At 47.0% G+C, this 18642-nt stretch overlaps 1 protein-coding gene across 4 annotated transcripts; it reads left to right on the top strand.

Annotated features, from left to right (window-relative positions):
- Positions 1 to 11953: 11953 nt before the first annotated feature.
- LOC125552996 (tRNA:m(4)X modification enzyme TRM13) lies at positions 11954 to 17561 on the top strand. 4 transcript variants are annotated; one of them, XM_048716716.1, is made up of 9 exons: positions 11954 to 12191; positions 12258 to 12332; positions 12414 to 12713; positions 12816 to 13053; positions 13698 to 13755; positions 13935 to 14021; positions 14131 to 14262; positions 14435 to 14573; positions 17117 to 17561. In XM_048716716.1, exons 1-9 carry the CDS (start codon positions 12067 to 12069, stop codon positions 17433 to 17435), a joined length of 1473 nt encoding a protein of 490 aa, XP_048572673.1. In that variant the 5' UTR covers positions 11954 to 12066; the 3' UTR covers positions 17436 to 17561. The 4 variants fall into 4 exon arrangements, with proteins under 4 accessions (XP_048572673.1, XP_048572675.1, XP_048572674.1 ...); XM_048716718.1 differs by lacking the exon at positions 17117 to 17561 and adding an exon at positions 16393 to 16732; XM_048716717.1 differs by lacking the exon at positions 17117 to 17561 and adding an exon at positions 16387 to 16732.
- Positions 17562 to 18642: the final 1081 nt, after the last annotated feature.

Genomic DNA, 18642 nt, shown 5'->3' with positions numbered 1-18642 from the left:
TCCGAAGGCACCAATTAGGCTAATGCCACTGGCTCCGAAGGCAACATGCATATGTAGGAGAAATTGTATATAGCTATACATGTGTGTATGTGTAAATTAATATGATGGTTTGTGAGACATTGATGATATATATATATATATGATTGGTTCTACTAGAAATTCTATTTATATATATATATATGCATAACGTGTACAATGTGTAGTACCGTAAAATACCAGCAAACGAAAAAGAATTAAAATGGAAAACACAAAATTAAATGAAAAAGAAATCATAAAACCAAAAATCCCCCAAACATTTTAGTACCGGTTGGTGTTACCAACCGGTTCTAAAGGGCTCCCGGCCCCCGGAGCTGGCTCGTGCCACGTGGTTGCCGTTTAGCACCGGTTCGTGCTGAACCGGTACTAAAGGGGGGGGCCTTTAGTGCCGAAATGTTAGTGCCGGTTCCGAAACCGGCACTAAAGGGCCTTACGAACCGGTGCTATTGCCCTGTTCTGCACTAGTGGTGCTTGAGCATCTTGCTTGAATGTGCGACTTGTGGTTTCTTTTGCGCCTGATATGTTGGTTGATTACAAAGCGATGATTTTTTTTTAAATTGTGTGAACAATTCAATGCACTTGTGTTGATGCTTTATGTTAATGGTAGACCTGATTTGTGGCATGCAGGCGGAGTGGGTCTACGGATGAATTTGACATTCAAGAGTCACAAGCAAAGTGTACACAAGAGCTATGTTCGAGCAATTTGTGCAAATCGGGTCGAAGAATTGCAGAAAGATTTGTTGTGCAGATTGAGACACACACAAGCAGACCATTGGGAGAAATGGAGCAGGGTGACTTTCTTAGTGAAACATAATTTATGGTGGAGCATGCTTTGAATATGAAGGTGGCTTGTTTGAACACATGGGGATGCTCTGTTGCCACATTTCTAAAGGTAGATGTTTTTACTAGTCTGCATGGCATGCTAGATTTGGGCAAGCTTACTAACCTATGTTGTACTTGTAGGTTATGGATAACGTCGGGATGACAGAAACACCGGAGAGCCATATAGTGAAAAGGTAGACGAAGGATGCAAGAGACATTTTCCCTGATCACTTGAAGCACCACCAGCCAGACCAGATTAGTAAAACATCCTAACTTTCCAGCATAACCAAATGTATGCCAAGGCGTTGGAGCCGGTTCGGCTTATAGACGCAAGTGTGTAGGCGTATGAAACTTTGATGGGACTTTTCGAGCATGATATGTTGGTGATGGCGATGTTCGGTAAGTGTCGTGATAGACTAGGCCTTGAGGACTGGGTTGACAACAACAAGGTGACACAGGAGGGCAGTGAACATCCTATGCAAAGTGCAGGTGCAGATGATAGGATGTAAGGAATCATGGAGCCTATAGTTGCTTAACGGCCCCCGGCAAGAAGAGGGACAAGGCACCTTATAAAGGGATTGAGGCAAAGAACTAGGTTTTTCAATATTTGCAAAACACAAGGACACAAAAGAACAACTTGTCCGAAAAAGAGTGGATCTCCCTAAGAAACCATGGAAGGAAGGCATGTTGGTGAGCGTAGCAGAATTTTAAAATTTCTACGCATCACCAAGATCAATCTATAGAGTCATCTAGCAACGAGGGAGACAGGAGTGCATCTACATACCCTTGTAGATCACGCGCGGAAGCGTTCAAGAGAACGGGGTTGATGAGGTCGTACTCGACGTGATCCAAATCACCGATGACCTAGCGCCGAACGGACGGCACCTCCGCGTTCAACACACGTACGGTTGGGAAGACGTCTCCTCCAACTTGATCCAGCAAGGGGGAAGGAGAGGTTGATGGAGATCCAGCAGCACGACGGCGTGGTGGTGGAAACTACGGCGATCTCGGCAGGGCTTCGCCAAGCACAGGGAGATGGAGGAGTGTCACGGGAGGGAGAGGGAGAGGCCAGGGGCTAGGGTGCGGCTGCCCTCCCTCTCCCCACTATTTATAGGACCCCTAGGGGGGCGCCGGCCCTAGGAGATGCCATCTCCAAGGGGAGGGCGGCCAAGGGGTGGCTTGCCCCCCAAGGCAAGTGGGGCGCCCCCCACCCCTAGGGTTTCCAACCCTAGGCGCAGGGGGAGGCCCATGGGGGGGCGCACCAGCCCACCAGGGGCTGGTTCCCCTCCCACTTCATCCCATGGGGCCCTCTGGGATAGGTGGCCCCACCCGGTGGACCCCCGGGACCCTTCCGGTGCTCCCGGTACAATAACGATTACCACCGAAACTTTCCCGATGGCCGAAACTTGACTTCCTATATATAAATCTTCACCTCCGGACCATTCTAGAACTCCTCGTGATGTACGGGATCTCATCCGAGACTCCGAACAACTTTCGGGTTACCGTATACTAATATCTCAACAACCCTAGCGTCACCGAACCTTAAGTGTGTAGACCCTACGGGTTCGGGAGACACGCAGACATGACCGAGACGACTCTCCGGTCAATAACCAACAGCGGGATCTGGATACCCATGTTGGCTCCCACATGCTCCTCGATGATCTCATCGGATGAACCACGATGTCGAGGATTCAATCAATCCGTATACAATTCCCTTTGTCAATCGGTACGTTACTTGCCCGAGACTCGATCGTCGGTATCCCAATACCTCGTTCAATCTCGTTACCGGTAAGTCACTTTACTCGTACCTTTAGTGTTGCCGGCCTTCTTGTCCGCTAAGTATTTGGGGCAGTTCCGCTTCCAGTGACCACTTCCCTTGCAATAAAAACACTCAGTCTCGGGTTGGGTCCATTCTTTGGCTTCTTCCCGGCAGCTTGCTTACCAGGCGCGGCAACTCCCTTGCCGTCCTTCTTGAAGTTCTTCTTACCCTTGCCTTTCTTGAACTTAGTGGTTTTATTCACCATTAACACTTGATGTTCCTTTTTGATTTCCACCTCTGCTGATTTCAGCATTGAATATACCTCAGGAATGGTCTTTTCCATCCCCTGCATATTCAAGTTCATCACAAAGCTCTTGTAGCTCGGTGGAAGCGACTGAAGGATTATGTCAATGACCGCGTCATCTGGGAGATTAACTCCCAGCTGAGTCAAGCGGTTATGCAACCCAGACATTTTGAGTATGTGCTCACTGACAGAACTATTTTCCTCCATCTTATAGCTGAAGAACTTGTCGGAAACTTCATATCTCTCGACCCGGGCATGAGCTTGGAAAACCATTTTCAGCTCTTCGAACATCTCATATGCTCCGTGTCTCTCAAAACGCTTTTGGAGCCCCAGTACTAAGCTGTAAAGCATGCTGCACTGAACGAGGGAGTAATCATCAGCACGTGACTGCCAAGCGTTCATAACGTCTTGGTTCTCTAGGATAGGTGTGTCACCTAGCGGTGCTTCTAGGACATAATCTTTCTTGGCAGCTATGAGGATGATCCTCAGGTTCCGGACCCAGTCCGTATAGTTGCTGCCATCATCTTTCAGCTTGGTTTTCTCTAGGAACGCGTTGAAGTTGAGGACAACGTGGGCCATTTGATCTACAAGACATATTGTAAAGATTTTAGACTAAGTTCATGATAATTAAGTTCATCTAATCAAATTACTCAATGAACTCCCACTCAGATAGACATCCCTCTAGTTATCTAAGTGAAACATGATCCGAGTTAACTAGGCCGTGTCCGATCATCACGTGAGACGGACTAGCCAACATCGGTGAACATCTTCATGTTGATCGTATCTTCTATATGACTCATGCTCAACCTTTCGGTCTTCTGTGTTCCGAGGCCATGTCTGTACATGCTAGGCTCATCAAGTCAACCTAAGTGTATTGCGTGTGTAAATCTGGCTTATACCCGTTGTATTCGAACGTTAGAATCTATCACACCCGATCATCACGTGGTGCTTCGAAACAACGATCCTTCGCAACGGTGCACAGTTAGAGGGAACACTTTCTTGAAATTATTACGAGGGATCATCTTATTTAAGCTACCGTCGTTCTAAGCAAATAAGATGTAAAACATGATAAACATCACATGCAATCAAATAGTGACATGATATGGCCAATATCATTTGCTCCTTTTGATCTCCATCTTCGGGGCTCCATGATCATCGTTGTCACTGGCATGACACCATGATCTCCATCATCGTGTCTTCTTGAAGTTGTCTCGTCATCTATTACTTCTACTACTATGGCTAACGCTTTAGCAATAAAGTAAAGTAATTACATGACGTTTATGTTGACATGCAGGTCATAAATAAATAAAGACAACTCCTATGGCTCCTGCCGGTTGTCATACTCATCGACATGCAAGTCGTGATTCCTATTACAAGAACATGATCAATCTCATACATCACACATATCATTCATCACATCCTTTTGGCCATATCACATCACACGGCACATGCTGCAAAAACAAGTTAGACGTCCTCTAATTGTTGTTGCAAGTTTTTACATGGCTGCTATAGGTTTCTAGCAAGAACATTTCTTACCTACGCCAAAACCACAACGTGCCAATTTCTATTTACCCTTCATAAGTACCCTTTTCATCGAATCCGATCCGACTAAAGTGGGAGAGACAGACACCCGCCAGCCACCTTATGCAACTAGTGCATGTCAATCGGTGGAACCAGTCTCACGTAAGCGTACGTGTAAGGTTGGTCCGGGCCGCTTCATCCCACGATGCCGCCGAATCAAGATAAGACTAGTAACGACAAGCAAATTGACAATATCCATGCCCACAACTGCTTTGTGTTCTACTCGTGCATAGAAACTACACATAGACCTAGCTCATGATGCCACTGTTGGTGAACGTAGCAGAATTTTAAAATTTTCTACGCATCACCAAGATCAATCTATGGAGTCATCTAGCAACGAGGGAGAGAGGAGTGCATCTACATACCCTTGTAGATCGCGCGCGGAAGCGTTCAAGAGAACGGGGTTGATGGAGTCGTACTCGATGTGATCCAAATCACCGATGACCTAGCGCCGAACGGACGGCACCTCCACGTTCAACACACGTACGGTTGGGAAGACGTCTCCTCCAACTTGATCCAGAAAGGGGGAAGGAGAGGTTGATGGAGATCCAGCAGCATGACGGCGTGGTGGTGGAAACTACGGCGATCTCGACAGGGCTTCGCCAAGCACAGGGAGATGGAGGAGTGTCACGGGAGGGAGAGGGAGAGGCCAGGGGCTAGGGTGCGGCTGCCCTCCCTCCCCCCACTATTTATATATAGGACCCCTAGGGGGGCGCCGGCCCTAGGAGATGCCATCTCCATGGGAGGGTGCACCAGCCCACCAGGGGCTGGTTCCCCTCCCACTTCAGCCCATGGGGCCCTCTGGGATAGGTGGCCCCACCCGGTGGACCCCCGGGACCCTTCCGGTGGTCCCGGTACAATACCGATTACCCCCGAAACTTTCCCGATGGCCGAAACTTGACTTCCTATATATAAATCTTCACCTCCGGACCATTCCAGAACTCCTCGTGACATACGGGATCTCATCCGAGACTCCGAACAACTTTCGGGTTACCGTATACTAATATCTCAACAACCCTAGCGTCACCGAACCTTAAGTGTGTAGACCCTACGGGTTCGGGAGACACGCAGACATGACCGAGACGACTCTCCGGTCAATAACCAACAGCGGGATCTGGATACCCATGTTGGCTCCCACATGCTCCTCGATGATCTCATCGGATGAACCATGATGTCGAGGATTCAATCAATCCGTATACAATTCCCTTTGTCAATCGGTACGTTACTTGCCCGAGACTCGATCGTCGGTATCCCAATACCTCGTTCAATCTCGTTACCGGTAAGTCACTTTACTCGTACCGTAATGAATGATCCCCTGATCAACCACTTGGTCACATTGAGCTCATTATGATGATGCATTACCGAGTGGGCCCAGAGATACCTCTCCGTCATACGGAGTGACAAATCCCAGTCTCGATTCGTGCCAACCCAACAGACACTTTCGGAGATACCTGTAGTGTACCTTTACAGTCACCCAGTTACATTGTGACGTTTGGCACACCCAAGGCACTCCTATGGTATCCGGGAGTTGCACAATCTCATGGTCTAAGGAAATGATACTTGATATTCGGAAAAGCTACAACAAACGAACTACACGATCTTTGAGCTATGCTTAGGATTGGGTCTTGTCCATCACATCATTCTCCTAATGATGTGATCCCGTTATCAATGACATCCAATGCCCATAGTCAGGAAACCATGACTATCTTTTGATCAACGAGCTAGTCAACTAGAGGCTCACTAGGGACGTGTTGTGGTCTATGTATTCACACATGTATTACGATTTCCGGATAACAGAATTATAGCATGAACAATAGACAATTATCATGAACAAAGAAATATAATAATAACCATTTTATTATTGCCTCTAGGGCATATTTCCAACAAGGCAAATGCAGCAAATGGAGCACATGAAGAACACTTGCGACAAGGGCACATGAAGAACACTTTCGAGCAGCAGGAAGAAAGACAGTTGGTGAGTTAAAACATGGAACTAGCTATGTTTATTTCAAAGCCGATGTTTGGTTGATGGTGATACGTCTCCAACGTATCTATAATTTTTGATTGCTCCATGCTATATTATCTACTGTTTTAGACATTATTGGGCTTTATTATCCACTTTTATATTATTTTTGGGACTAACCTATTAACCGGAGGCCCAGCCCAGAATTGTTGTTTTTGCCTGTTTTAGGGTTTCGAAGAAAAGGAATATCAAACGGCGTCCAAACGGAATAAAACCTTCGGAAATGTGATTTTCTCATCAGATAAGATCCAGAAGACTTGGACTCTCCGTCAAGAAAGCCACGAGGTGGTCACGAGGGTAGGGGCGCCCCCTGCCTCACGGGCCCCTCGAAGCTCCACCGACGCACTTCTTCCTCCTATATATATCCACGTACCCCAAACGATCGGGGACGGAGCCAAAAACCTAATTCCACCGCCGCAACTTTCTGTATCCACGAGACCCCATCTTGGGGCCTGTTCCGGAGCTCCACCGGTGGAGATCTATTTGATGTAATCTTCTTTTTGCGGTGTGTTTGTTGAGACCGATGAATTGTGGGTTTATGATCAAGTCTATCTATGAATAATATCTGAATCTTCTCTGAATTCTTTTATGTATGATTGGTTATCTTTGCAAGTCTCTTCGAATTATCAGTTTGGTTTGGCCTACTAGATTGGTTGTTCTTGCCATGGGAGAAGTGCTTAGCTTTGGGTTCGATCTTGCGGTGTCCTTTCCCAATGAAAGAAGGGGCAGCAAGGCACGTATTGTATCATTGCCATCGAGGATAACAAGATGGGTTTTTTATCATATTGCATGAAACTATCCCTCTACATCATGTCTTCTTGCTTAAGGCGTTACTCTGTTTTTAACTTAATACTCTAGATGCATGCTGGATAGCGGTCGATGAGTGGAGTAATAGTAGTAGATGCAGAATTGTTTCGGTCTACTTGTCTCGGACGTGATGCCTATATACATGATCATACCTAGATATTCTCATAACTATGCTAAATTCTGTCAATTGATCAACAGTAATTTGTTCACCCACCGTAGAATTCTTATGCTCTTGAGAGAAGCCACTAGTGAAACCTATGGCCCCCGGGTCTCTTTCTCATCATATCAATCTCCATCACTTTATTATTGCTTTGCTTTTACTTTGCTTTTACTTTTTACTTTGCATCTCTATACCAAAAATACCAAAAATATTATTTATCATCTCTATCAGATCTCACTTTCGTAAGTGACCGTGAAGGGATTGACAACCCCTAAGCGCGTTGGTTGCGTTGAGCTATTGTTTTAGTGTAGGTACGAGGGACTCGAGCGTAGCCTCCTACTGGATTGATACCTTGGTTCTCAAAAACTGAGGGAAATACTTACGCTACTTTGCTGCATCATCCCTTCCTCTCCGGGGAAATCCAACGTAGTGCTCAAGAGGTAGCAGACGGTAGGTTAGAGTCATGGTTTTTAAACCCATTATTCGTGAAGTGTTATAAGTGAAGCGACGTGTCAAACTATCAGCACTGTGTTGTTGCAATAGCCATATAGACTATCTGATGGTTCCTCAAAGCCATATGCGACTTGAAAGAGGAAGTGAAACGAGTTGAACAAAGTAGGGACAGTAGGGGATTATTTTTTGCGGGCAATTATGAGAGATTTATTCAAACAAAAGAGCTCCTGGGATCATCAGCCATCAGGCTACTGATCAAGAATGAGGGTTCAGAGTCGAGCCAACTCTCAGTCACCATCAGCGAGCTGGCACGCTTCGCACAAAGGTGGGCCGGGATATTAGCTGACCTGTATACATGTTGAATAACAAAGAAATCAAAAGACAAAGCATGCTCTCCAATCTCTACAAGTAAATGGACCACAACCGAACGAGAGTTGTGGCGAGTGTTCCAGAGATTCACAATCTCCAGGCAGTCGGTTTCCATTATCACGTGTGAGAATCCTCGCAAGCGAGCAAAGAGAACTCCCTCCCTTAGTGATAAGGCTTCGGCAATGAGTGGGTCTGTTACTCCCACATGTGGTTTGCACCATGAAGCGATCAATGCCATAGAAGAGCGAGCAACACCGCCGGCACCAGCGAGTCCTACTTCAGAATTTATAACACCATCAACATTGATCTTGATAAACCCAATATCAGGGGGTCGCCATCCGTGCCCTGGCAGTATAGTAGCTTGTGCAGCTGGTATATCTAGCAAGGCCAGATCTTCTCTTATGCGACGAACAGAGTACACCAGATCCACATGTTCCTTCTCATGAGTCCATCGGTTCCTTGAATGCCAAATGGCCCACATCACGGATATGATTTTTGCTCTGACTTGGTCCGTGAACCTGTCATCACACAAAATATCTCTCGCCCAAGTGGTAGGATGCAGCCTTGGAAGACGAAAGTCGAACCATATTTGCACCTCATCCCAGAATCTACGTGCATGGGAGCAGGAGACCAAAGCATGCATGAGATCCTCCTCTCTAGCGAGGCAAACATTGCAAATGCTAAGAAGTTTTGATGTGTTTATGCTTAAGGGTAGCTTCATCAGGGAGAATTCCACGTAGCACTCTCCACCAAAACACCCTCACCTTAGGCACAACTTTGAGCTTTCAGAGAGATGTCCACATCTGTTGTTCTGATTTTGAGGTACCGGTAACCGTCCCTTCCTCTAGAGCCAAACGCTCTTTTTGATTCACGAGAGCACGGTACGCCGACTTTACAGAGTACACACCTGAATTTTCGAAAGCCCAATCAAAGAAGTCCTCCCCACCACCAGTACGTATTGGTATATTCAGTATAGCTTCTGCATCCGGGGCTAGGAATGTTTCACGGACAAGCTCCGTTTTCCATGTCCAAGTACCATCATCAATGAGTTCGTGCATTGATTGTAGAGATGTATTAGTTGGTCTGAGCATAGGGGACATACGTATGGTACCTGGTATCCATTTGTCATCCCAAATTGATATAGAACGACCATCGCCGACGCGCATGATCATGCCCGCCCGAAGAGCCTCTCGTCCGGCCACAATCGCTCGCCAAATAGGAGAAGCAGACTGTGGAACAGTAGCTTGCATAAAATTTGAATCCAGAAAGTATCTGCCCTTCATGACACCGACACACAAGGAATCGGGATTGACCATGAACCTCCAACCATGCTTGCCAAGAAGCGGTAAATTAAAGAGTTCCATGTCTCGAAATCCCATTGCACCATTGACTTTAGGGGATGCAAGCGCCTTCCAGGAAATCCAGTGCAAAGACCTTTTGTCCAGAGAGCTACTCCACCAGTATTTAGCCATATTTGAGGTGTATTTTTTACATACTTTTTTCGTAAGCCGAAAACATGACATGCTGAAAATAGGGATAGCTTGGATGATAGACTTCAGCAAAGTCTCTCTTCCCGCGCAAGCAAAGTTACGCTCGGACCATCCCTGCATACTGCCACGAGCTCTTTCTCCAATATGATCGAAAGTCTCACTGGTGAACCTTCTCACAGCTGTAGGAAGACCAAGATATCTTTCACTAAAAGCCTCCACAAAAATATCAAGCCTCTGTTTCACTCTATGCCAGGCTGGAGTTGGAGTATTTGTAGTGAAGAAAACTGAGCTCTTGTCTTTGTTGACACTCTGGCCGGAGCAGTCTGCATATAGCTGCAGAATTTGGTTTAGCCTATCAACACTTTCTTCGGTTGCACTGATGAAAATAAGACTGTCATCGGCAAACAAGAGGTGATTAACCCACGGTGCTCTGGAAGAAGCGCGGACCCCTCTATCAACAAAGTTTCCACCATAATGATTCAGCAGGGAGGTAAGCCCTTCTGCGCAGAGCAAAAATAGAAAGGGTGATACAGGGCATCCTTGTCTTAACCCCCGTGAGGGTGTAAAGAGAGGTAACAAACTCCCTATGCATCCTTATAGAGAACCTGACTGACATGACACACTTCATAATCAGCCTAACAAAATCATGTCCAAAACCCAGTCTGAGAAGTATGACCTCCAGGTAATGCCACTCAACCAGGTCATAAGCTTTCATCATGTCTAATTTAATAGCACATGAGGAATTTTTCCCCTTTTTTCCTTCTCTTCATGGAATGAATGCTTTCAAAAGCAACCAACACATTGTCCGTAATCAAGCATCCGGGGACAAACGCACTTTGTTCCTCTCCCACAATTGAATCCATCCACTGTTTCAAGCGGTTAGTAATAGCTTTAACAACAATCTTATATGGCACCGGGCAGAGAGATATGGGACGGAATTGTGTAATGGACCGTGGATGCCGAACCTTGGGTATTAATGTAATAGATGTGTCATTAAGGCCAGTAGGCATCTCCCCACCGTTCAAGAAATCTAACACAACCGGCACTAGGTCTTTCTGAACAACAGACCAGTGTCGCTGGAAGAAACCCGCTGTACGTACTTCAGAAGCTTCAAATGGTTTCCCAAAATCCAGATTCATCTCCGGTGTGACTCTTTCCAGGACAAACTGTAATAATTGATCCATGTTGTTAAACCTTGTGAAGTATAGAGGTTTTGGTCACCAGCAAAAAAAAAGTATAGAGGTTTTGGTAGAAAGCTTGCACTTCGACCTTGTCTTCATCAGAATTCTCACAAACATTACCATCTTGTCTCTTCAGACCAACAATACGATTCATACGTTTCCGTTGCTTTGCCCGGGCTTGAAAATAGGATGTATTGCAATCACCAGCACGTAGCCATCGGACTCGCGAACGTTGCCGCAGCCAAACCTCCTCCTGCCGAAGGGCCTCTCTCAGTTTCAGGGGATTAAAAGTGGGACTAGTGGGGGAACATATCTGGTGCACCGGAGCTTGTGGTGCTACCGATGCACCGAACTCACATTGTGATTTTAAAATGTTCAAAAAATTCTGAAATTTTTTTAGCACACTCACACAACATCAATGTAGGTTGTCACAAAATTTTAAGTCAAAATTTGAATTATAACTCGAAAAACAAAAACGATAAATTCAACACTGAATAGTACATAACATAACTTGGGCTTCATATTTAGCCCGTTATCACACTAATGTCAAATTTATCATTTTTGTATCTCAAAAAATATTTCTAATTTTTACACTAAATCTTGTGAAATCATACATTGATATTGTGTTAATGTGCTAGATTTTTTTTTCAGATTTTTAAAAATATTATATGGCATCCGGTGCACCGGTAGCATCACAAGTGTGGGTGCACCAGATACATTCCCGGACTAGTGGCGCTGGCGCCGTAATAAATTGGTTAGCGCTTGTACGGTTGAAGAAACAAACGTCGAGACCAAGAAGACCACACTGGCCTTCAGCAATAAACGAGGCATGCTCCATGGCAGTAAGACTACCCATAGCGGGGGTTGCTCTGGATATACTATCACTCCTAGCTAAAAAAAAAGTGAAGCTTGCATCCAAGCCCAAAATCCGTCCACCTATATTCACGGCCTGTCAGAATTAACCGGGCTTACTGGGCCGCGCACGCGTGCCGATCCTTCCGCTAGGCCCTCCTGCTGCGCTCGCAGGTTGGATTTCTCTCTTCCCACTCCGGCTCCGCCACCGCCGCCGCCGCCGCCAGCGATGGACCGCTCTCCGGTGAACGGCGTACCGGCGCCGCAGCCTCCGCCACCACCCCCGAGCCGCTGCCACTTCTGGCTCCCCAACAAACGCCGCCACTGCGCCAACTCCCCGCTCTCATCTTCCCAGTAAGCAACCCCCCCCCCCCTCCCCCCCCCCCCTCTTGACCTCTGCTCATCACCACCCTACTGCAGGTACTGCGGGAACCACTCGCCGGAGTCCTCCTCTGACTCGCGCCGCCGCGTCCCCTGTCCCGTCGACCCCTCCCAGTAAGCCCCCTGCGCCACTCCCAGGTAGGTCCGGCGCCACCGCTGTCCTCTTACTCGATGATTTCACTTCCCCCTGCGCAGCACGGTGTTCGAGGGGAACCTGGAGGCTCACATCGGCAAGTGCCCCTTCAGGAAGCATGCCGACGCGCTGGCGGCGCAGCCGTACTACTCCAAGGGCATCAACTCTGGCGGGGGAATGGCCGGTGTCGCCGCGGTCACCTCCGCCGCCAAGCGCGCCTCCGTGCACAAGCTCTCTGAGGAGGAATTCTGGGCCTTGGTTGCGAAGATCCGGTCGGCGCACGCGGCGGCGGCCGTCCAAATGCGCGAGTCTTACATTGCCCCGGACGCCTGTGATAAGTGGATGAAGGGACAAGTTGATAGGTGGGTGCTTTGGCAATGGCAGTTTGAGGGGGTTGCGATAATTTTGTAGTGCATTGGTTCCTGTGAGACTTCAGGAGTGATTTATGTTGGTGCTTTGGATAGGAATGTGCCGTATCAGGAGAAGCACGTTGTGCAGCAGGTGTCGATCGTGGGGAACATGGAGACATTTGGTTTGCTGCCGAGAGGTGGTGCTGAGGATGCAACGAAGGAGATCGCGTTGAAGAATGCTCCGGCAGTTGTTGAATTTGGTGCTGGGAGGGGTTACTTGACTCAGATGTTGGCAGACTGTTATGGGATCAAGAATATCTTCTTGGTCGAGAGACGATCGTACAAGCTCAAGGTCAGCTTATGTGCACAAACAACCTCATTCTGGGGATTAGCTTACAACTTTACATTATGTTCATTGATGATCCCTGTTAGTTACCCCATTTTTGCTGAATCCAACTTAATTTTCGTGTTGAACTTTGCAAGAGCTTATTTTTCTGCCTAGTTAGCTCCTCAAGATTCAATATCTAGCGGATTTGCCATTGTTAATTTTAAGGCACTCAAACTTGAATGTAATGGCTGGTCTTTTGTGCCATAGTTGTACTGTAACCTCTCTCTAAATTCAATGAATTGTCAGTGTTTACAATAGCAATAATCATTAACTCAATCAGGCATGAAAAGCTAAAACACCTCGACTTGTGTAACAAACTAGTAATGTATGTAATCAAATAGGTTGTTTATAGTGATTATGATTATCTTTTGAAGTACTATCCTTTCTAAATATAAGACCGTCTCAGATTGCTTGAAGTAAATATTGAAGCATTCTGGCATGCTGCTAGATATAGCAAATATGATGTTCACGAAACAAACAAAAAAATTCTGGCAGTCAAACTAGTTCACCAGGATTATTCCTTTTTTTTTGAAGCAATTCAGGATTAGTTCTGTCACTTCCTCGTTAACTGTTGTTGTCATGTTCTTTCTTTTCTCTCTAATTTGTAGGCTGATCGAAGTTTAAGGCAAAATGAGGGTGTTAAATTGGAGCGTTTGAGGATAGATAGTAAGATTTCTTTTCTTTCTTTATTGCACAGTTCACAGGGGCATTTGGGTAGCTTGCGAGCGCCTTTGGGTGCTGAGTATTTTACCTGTGCATTTGCTCATGTCTTTGTGTGCTGAAGTTATGCATTTGCAAACCAAAATTGCCATACACTAATGTTTTCTACTTCGATATGAATGCAGTTGAGGATTTGAGCTTGCGTGGAGTAAAAGCGTTGAGTGGAAGTCAGTATCTAGCAATCGGAAAACATCTATGTGGGCCTGCAACAGGTGATTCCTGCATTTGTAAACAATGCAATGTTTCATGTATAGGTGTACTGATACAGAAGTGTGTGAGGCTAGCAGAATGTTTCTGAGAAACCTTTTATTTCCTCCACAGATATGACCATAATGTGCTGTCTTCATGAACTACACAATCGTACAGAAGAGAAAGGCCACGACAAGCATCATCTCCGGGGCCTTGCTTTAGCCACCTGCTGCCACCATCTTTGCCAATGGAAGCATTATGCAAGTAATTACAGCTTGCCAAGCCTTGCAGCAAATTCTGTTTGGGATATATCATGCCACTTACCGCTTAGTTGCATGCATAATACTAACAAAGTCTGTTATACTCAATACTTTGGAAGGTATATTAAAGCTGTTTGAATTGCTTTGAAGAGAATCAATTTTTTTTGTGATTGCAGATAAAGCTTTCCTCTCTGGACTAGGGATTGCGGAGGAAGAGTTCCATGCCATGACATGGTTTAGCAGTTGGGCTGTGGATGGTGACCACAGCTCCCAGGACTCTTTGGAGTCTGAAGACTCATCTTCTGAAGTAATCAGGTAAGAAATCATTAAACAAGTGTCAGCTAAGTCTTAACTCTGCTACGAGTTCCTATAACTGTAGAAGGCCTTCTGTTAGAATCTTGTTAGGACCTTTATTATCACCCTTGTCATGCATTTTTTTTCTTTTTTTTTCGAGAAAATGCAAGAGACTTTGCGTTTCATTTCATTGAACAGGAAGACATCAGGGGTACAACCTCCAGAAAGGAGGGACACACACACACACACACACACACATATACACGACCGTCCTCACCAAGCGACTACAACTAGGTGAGGAGGTGCCCTCAACTACAGACACGCAACGACATTAGGCCTCGCCCAGCAGGGCGGCGTCACTGCCATTGCCAGACAGCTCCAGGGAAGATTGCAGCTCCAGGACTGCCCAGGCCAACGTACCTCTCACCCATGTGCCTAGTCGGCGGGTGAAGGGCAGGGCTCAACAGGAACTGGTGTAGCAATCTTTGGAGAAGCGCGGGCGCTTGCATACATTGCGATCCGCTCCCTGTGTAGCAGTCTACGCCAGAGCAATGCATCACCAGCCTCCATCTGCCGCATCAAACACCACTTGCAGCCAAAGCAGCGCCTACAAGAGGGGAACGGCGCTGAGACGCCGCCGCTGCTCGGTCCGGGAGGCCGGACCTGGGATTTCTCCCGGTGCTCGAGGAGGAGATCTGGTCAGGGTCATGCCAACGCCTCCAAGGAGGTGACGGCACCCTCGGGCGTCGCCGTTGACAGCGCAGGCCGTCGCCGCGCGGGGATTTCGCCCCGACCCATGAACAAGGACCTCAGATGCAATGGCAGACCGGGCATGGAGAAGAACGTCGGAGAAGACCAGCACACATGGGGGGATGCCTAGGAACGTTGTAGTCGCAGGAGGAGCACCGACCGGCGCAGCGCCAGCAGGCCGGCCACCGCCGGGAGCGCGACGAGCAGGCGACAACAGCCACCTGCACCGCGCCGCCACCACGCCGGCCCGCAGCATTCGCCGCCAGGAACCGCCGGGGCACAGCAGAGCAGCAGCCGTCAAGGACCGCCGGGCGCGTGCTCACCCGCCCAGCGGCTACCACCGGCGGCGGCCGGGAGGGGGGGAGGGGGGGGGGGGGGGGGGGGGGGGCAGAAACGCGCAGCCCAGACCTGGGCGCCCTCATCTCTGCCGCTCGCAGCAGCGGCCGGCCACCGCCACAGCAGCGCCACTGCGCACGCGTTCCACACCATCACGGCCTCCCCGGAGCGCAGACGACCGCCTGCGTCGCCACCGCGCGCTCCCGCCGCTCCAGCGCACAAACAGCAGCGCGCGAGCTCACGGACAAGGGCCCCGCCGCCGCCGTCCACCGGCGAGGGCTTCACCCGCCGGTATCCTCCGGCGACGGCGAGGGGAGGGAGGGGAGTTTGAGGTGGTGGCTAGGGTTTCGCCACCCGAGTCGCCCCCTGGGAGCGACTGGGGGGGGGGGGGGTCGTTCTAGTTAGATCGTTCATTTCTGAAGTGAAATAAATGAAATAAGGAATAAAAGTTTTAACTCGAGTAACATTGCAAAAACTCTTTGTCATTCATTTGTGAAGTGAAATAAGGAATCATAAGAACAAGTCTCAACTAAATAAGTCTTCTTAACTCTGCCCTACAGTTTGCTAATTGCAAAATATCTAGATCTTTAACACCCTTGTATTACATCTTGACTAGCAAAAGTTTAAACTAACAACATTGCAACAAAAAAAATCCGCACCATTCATTCTGGAACACTGGAACCTCGGCACAATTAATGGTCCCACCGAAAGCTTGCTATGTTTCTAACACCGCGTTTTATTGGGCTAGGAACAGAGTAACCGAGAAGCCTGATCCGGAGATCGTTGGAGTCGAGAGGATCATCCGCGGTATACCGGGTGTGGAGAGGAGCGCACTGGGATTCATGTGCAAAGATGTCATTGACACCGGGAGGCTGCTATGGCTTAGATCCAAGGGTCTAGATGCAGACCTCGTAAGCTATGTTCCGTCAGATGTTTCGCCGGAGAACCATTTGCTCATGGCCAAGTGTAGGTCTTGATGGGATTAAGCAATTTGTTTCTCAACCCTGAGAAAATTGGCAGAATTTTGTTGTAAAATGCTTTGTGTTTACAAAAATAGGCATAAAGATTTTGGAACCTTGTTAGGATATTTATTAGCCAGGCCCGTCCATAACTCAAGAATGTCTATCACAGTCTGATCTTTAGGACAGTTTATGCATGGATTCATGCTTTACTGACACGCACGCACGCACGACAGACAAAAAAAATGCATGGGAATGTATGACGGAATGCATCAAATCGTACTGAGTAGCCACACAGAGGTACAAAAGCAGAGTCACACAACATATCACATGAAACTGTAGTACCATTCAGAGAAAGGCAGCATGACGTTGTTGGGAGCTGAACAGAATCATCACTGCAAGACTAGAGTGTGTATCAGTCTGATATTTAGAAACGCTAGCAAGACAAGAACACAAACAGTGATTTGAATTGCATGCGTGAAATGATAAATTCTGTTTGGTTTTGGATGGTGTGATCAGCAGGAGGAATGACGAGCCCTTGCACTTGGTGAACTTTGAGGAGAAGAAGCTTACATACATACTGTATATGGTGCACGCCACAAGAGGTTCCTCCAATCGGACCATGTTGGGCATGAGCGTAGCCTTGGTGGAAGTCACGGCATTTGTACCTGTCACCGTTCGTCGTCTATTTCGAGAAATTGACCATGCTCGTCCGCCTGCGCTCGCCTCCGCAGCCGCCACGATCCTTCCCCTCGATCTGCATACACTTGCATTGGAGCCACACACATGTATGGAATGGTGGGACCGAGTGGTCAGTTTTTGCATCAAACGACTTTAGGACGCCCGTCTAGCCGGCGCCCAGCCGCCCTGTATGATTAACGAGCGACCGGTTATTTACGGCAATTTTTTATCCCCTTTCCTAATCAGGAAATCTTTCTCATCTAATTCATTTCCCCGCAATGTATTAAATAGCAACACAGCCATATCTTTCGGTGCATGCACTTTTGTTCTCATATGCATTTATTTGTGGTTTCAGAATTTTAAAAAGACATAACTTTTAATCCGCACATCGGAATTGCGATCTGTTTTCACCGTTGAAATCTTCGCGACATACTTTTCAAAACTAGATCCCGCATGGGTATGTTTCGATGAACTAGCCTACCTGCTAACTAAATATCAATATGTGTGCAACTAGACTACATGTCGCGCCAACTGAGCATATGTGTGTGCCACTAGTCTTTCTATCAACTAAACATCAATATGTGTGTAACTAGACTACATTCCCGCGCCAACTGAGCATAGTGTGTGCCAATAGTCCTGCCAACTAAACATCAATGTGTGTGCAACTAGACTACATTGCCGCGTCAACTGAGCATATGTGTGTGCCAATAATCCCGCCAACTAAACATCAATGTGTGTGCAACTAGACTACATTGCCGCGCCAATTGAGCATATATGTGTGTAACTAGTCCTGTCAACTAAATATCAATGTGTGTGTAACTAGACTACATTGCCGCGTCAATTGCGTATATGTGTGTGCAACTAGTGTCCTGCCAACTAAACATCAATATGTGTGCAACTAGAATAAATTACAAGCCAACTGAGCATGTGTGTGTGCAACTAGTCCTTCTGGCAACTAAACATCAATGTGTGTGCAACTAGACTACATTATAAGCCACCTAAAACATCAATGTGTGTACAACTAGACTAAATTACAAGCCAACTGATTTTTAAAAAAGTTGCACCATGTAGTATTAAAGTTGCACAATGCAGTACTTTAGTTGCATCATATAACAGTAAAGTTGGCATCAAAAAAAATTCGTCAAAACATATCCATGCAGGATCTAGTTTTAAAGATCTCGTCGCGATGAATCCAACGGTGAAAACGGAACTGAATTCTGACGTGTGGTTTAAAAAATACGGCTTTAAAAGAATTTGAAATTCCGAAATAAAAATACGTGGATCTGTTTTCTCTATCTGATGAGACTAGTGTGAACACATTTAATGCCAGCACCAACATGGGGAGGAAGGCAAGGAGCAGGGGT

Source organism: Triticum urartu, chromosome 4, assembly GCF_003073215.2.
Source record: "Triticum urartu cultivar G1812 chromosome 4, Tu2.1, whole genome shotgun sequence".
NCBI classification, from domain to species: Eukaryota; Viridiplantae; Streptophyta; class Magnoliopsida; order Poales; family Poaceae; genus Triticum; species Triticum urartu.
The sequence above is the reverse complement of the archived record's forward strand: the minus strand, read 5'-3'. Positions and strand labels throughout refer to the sequence as shown.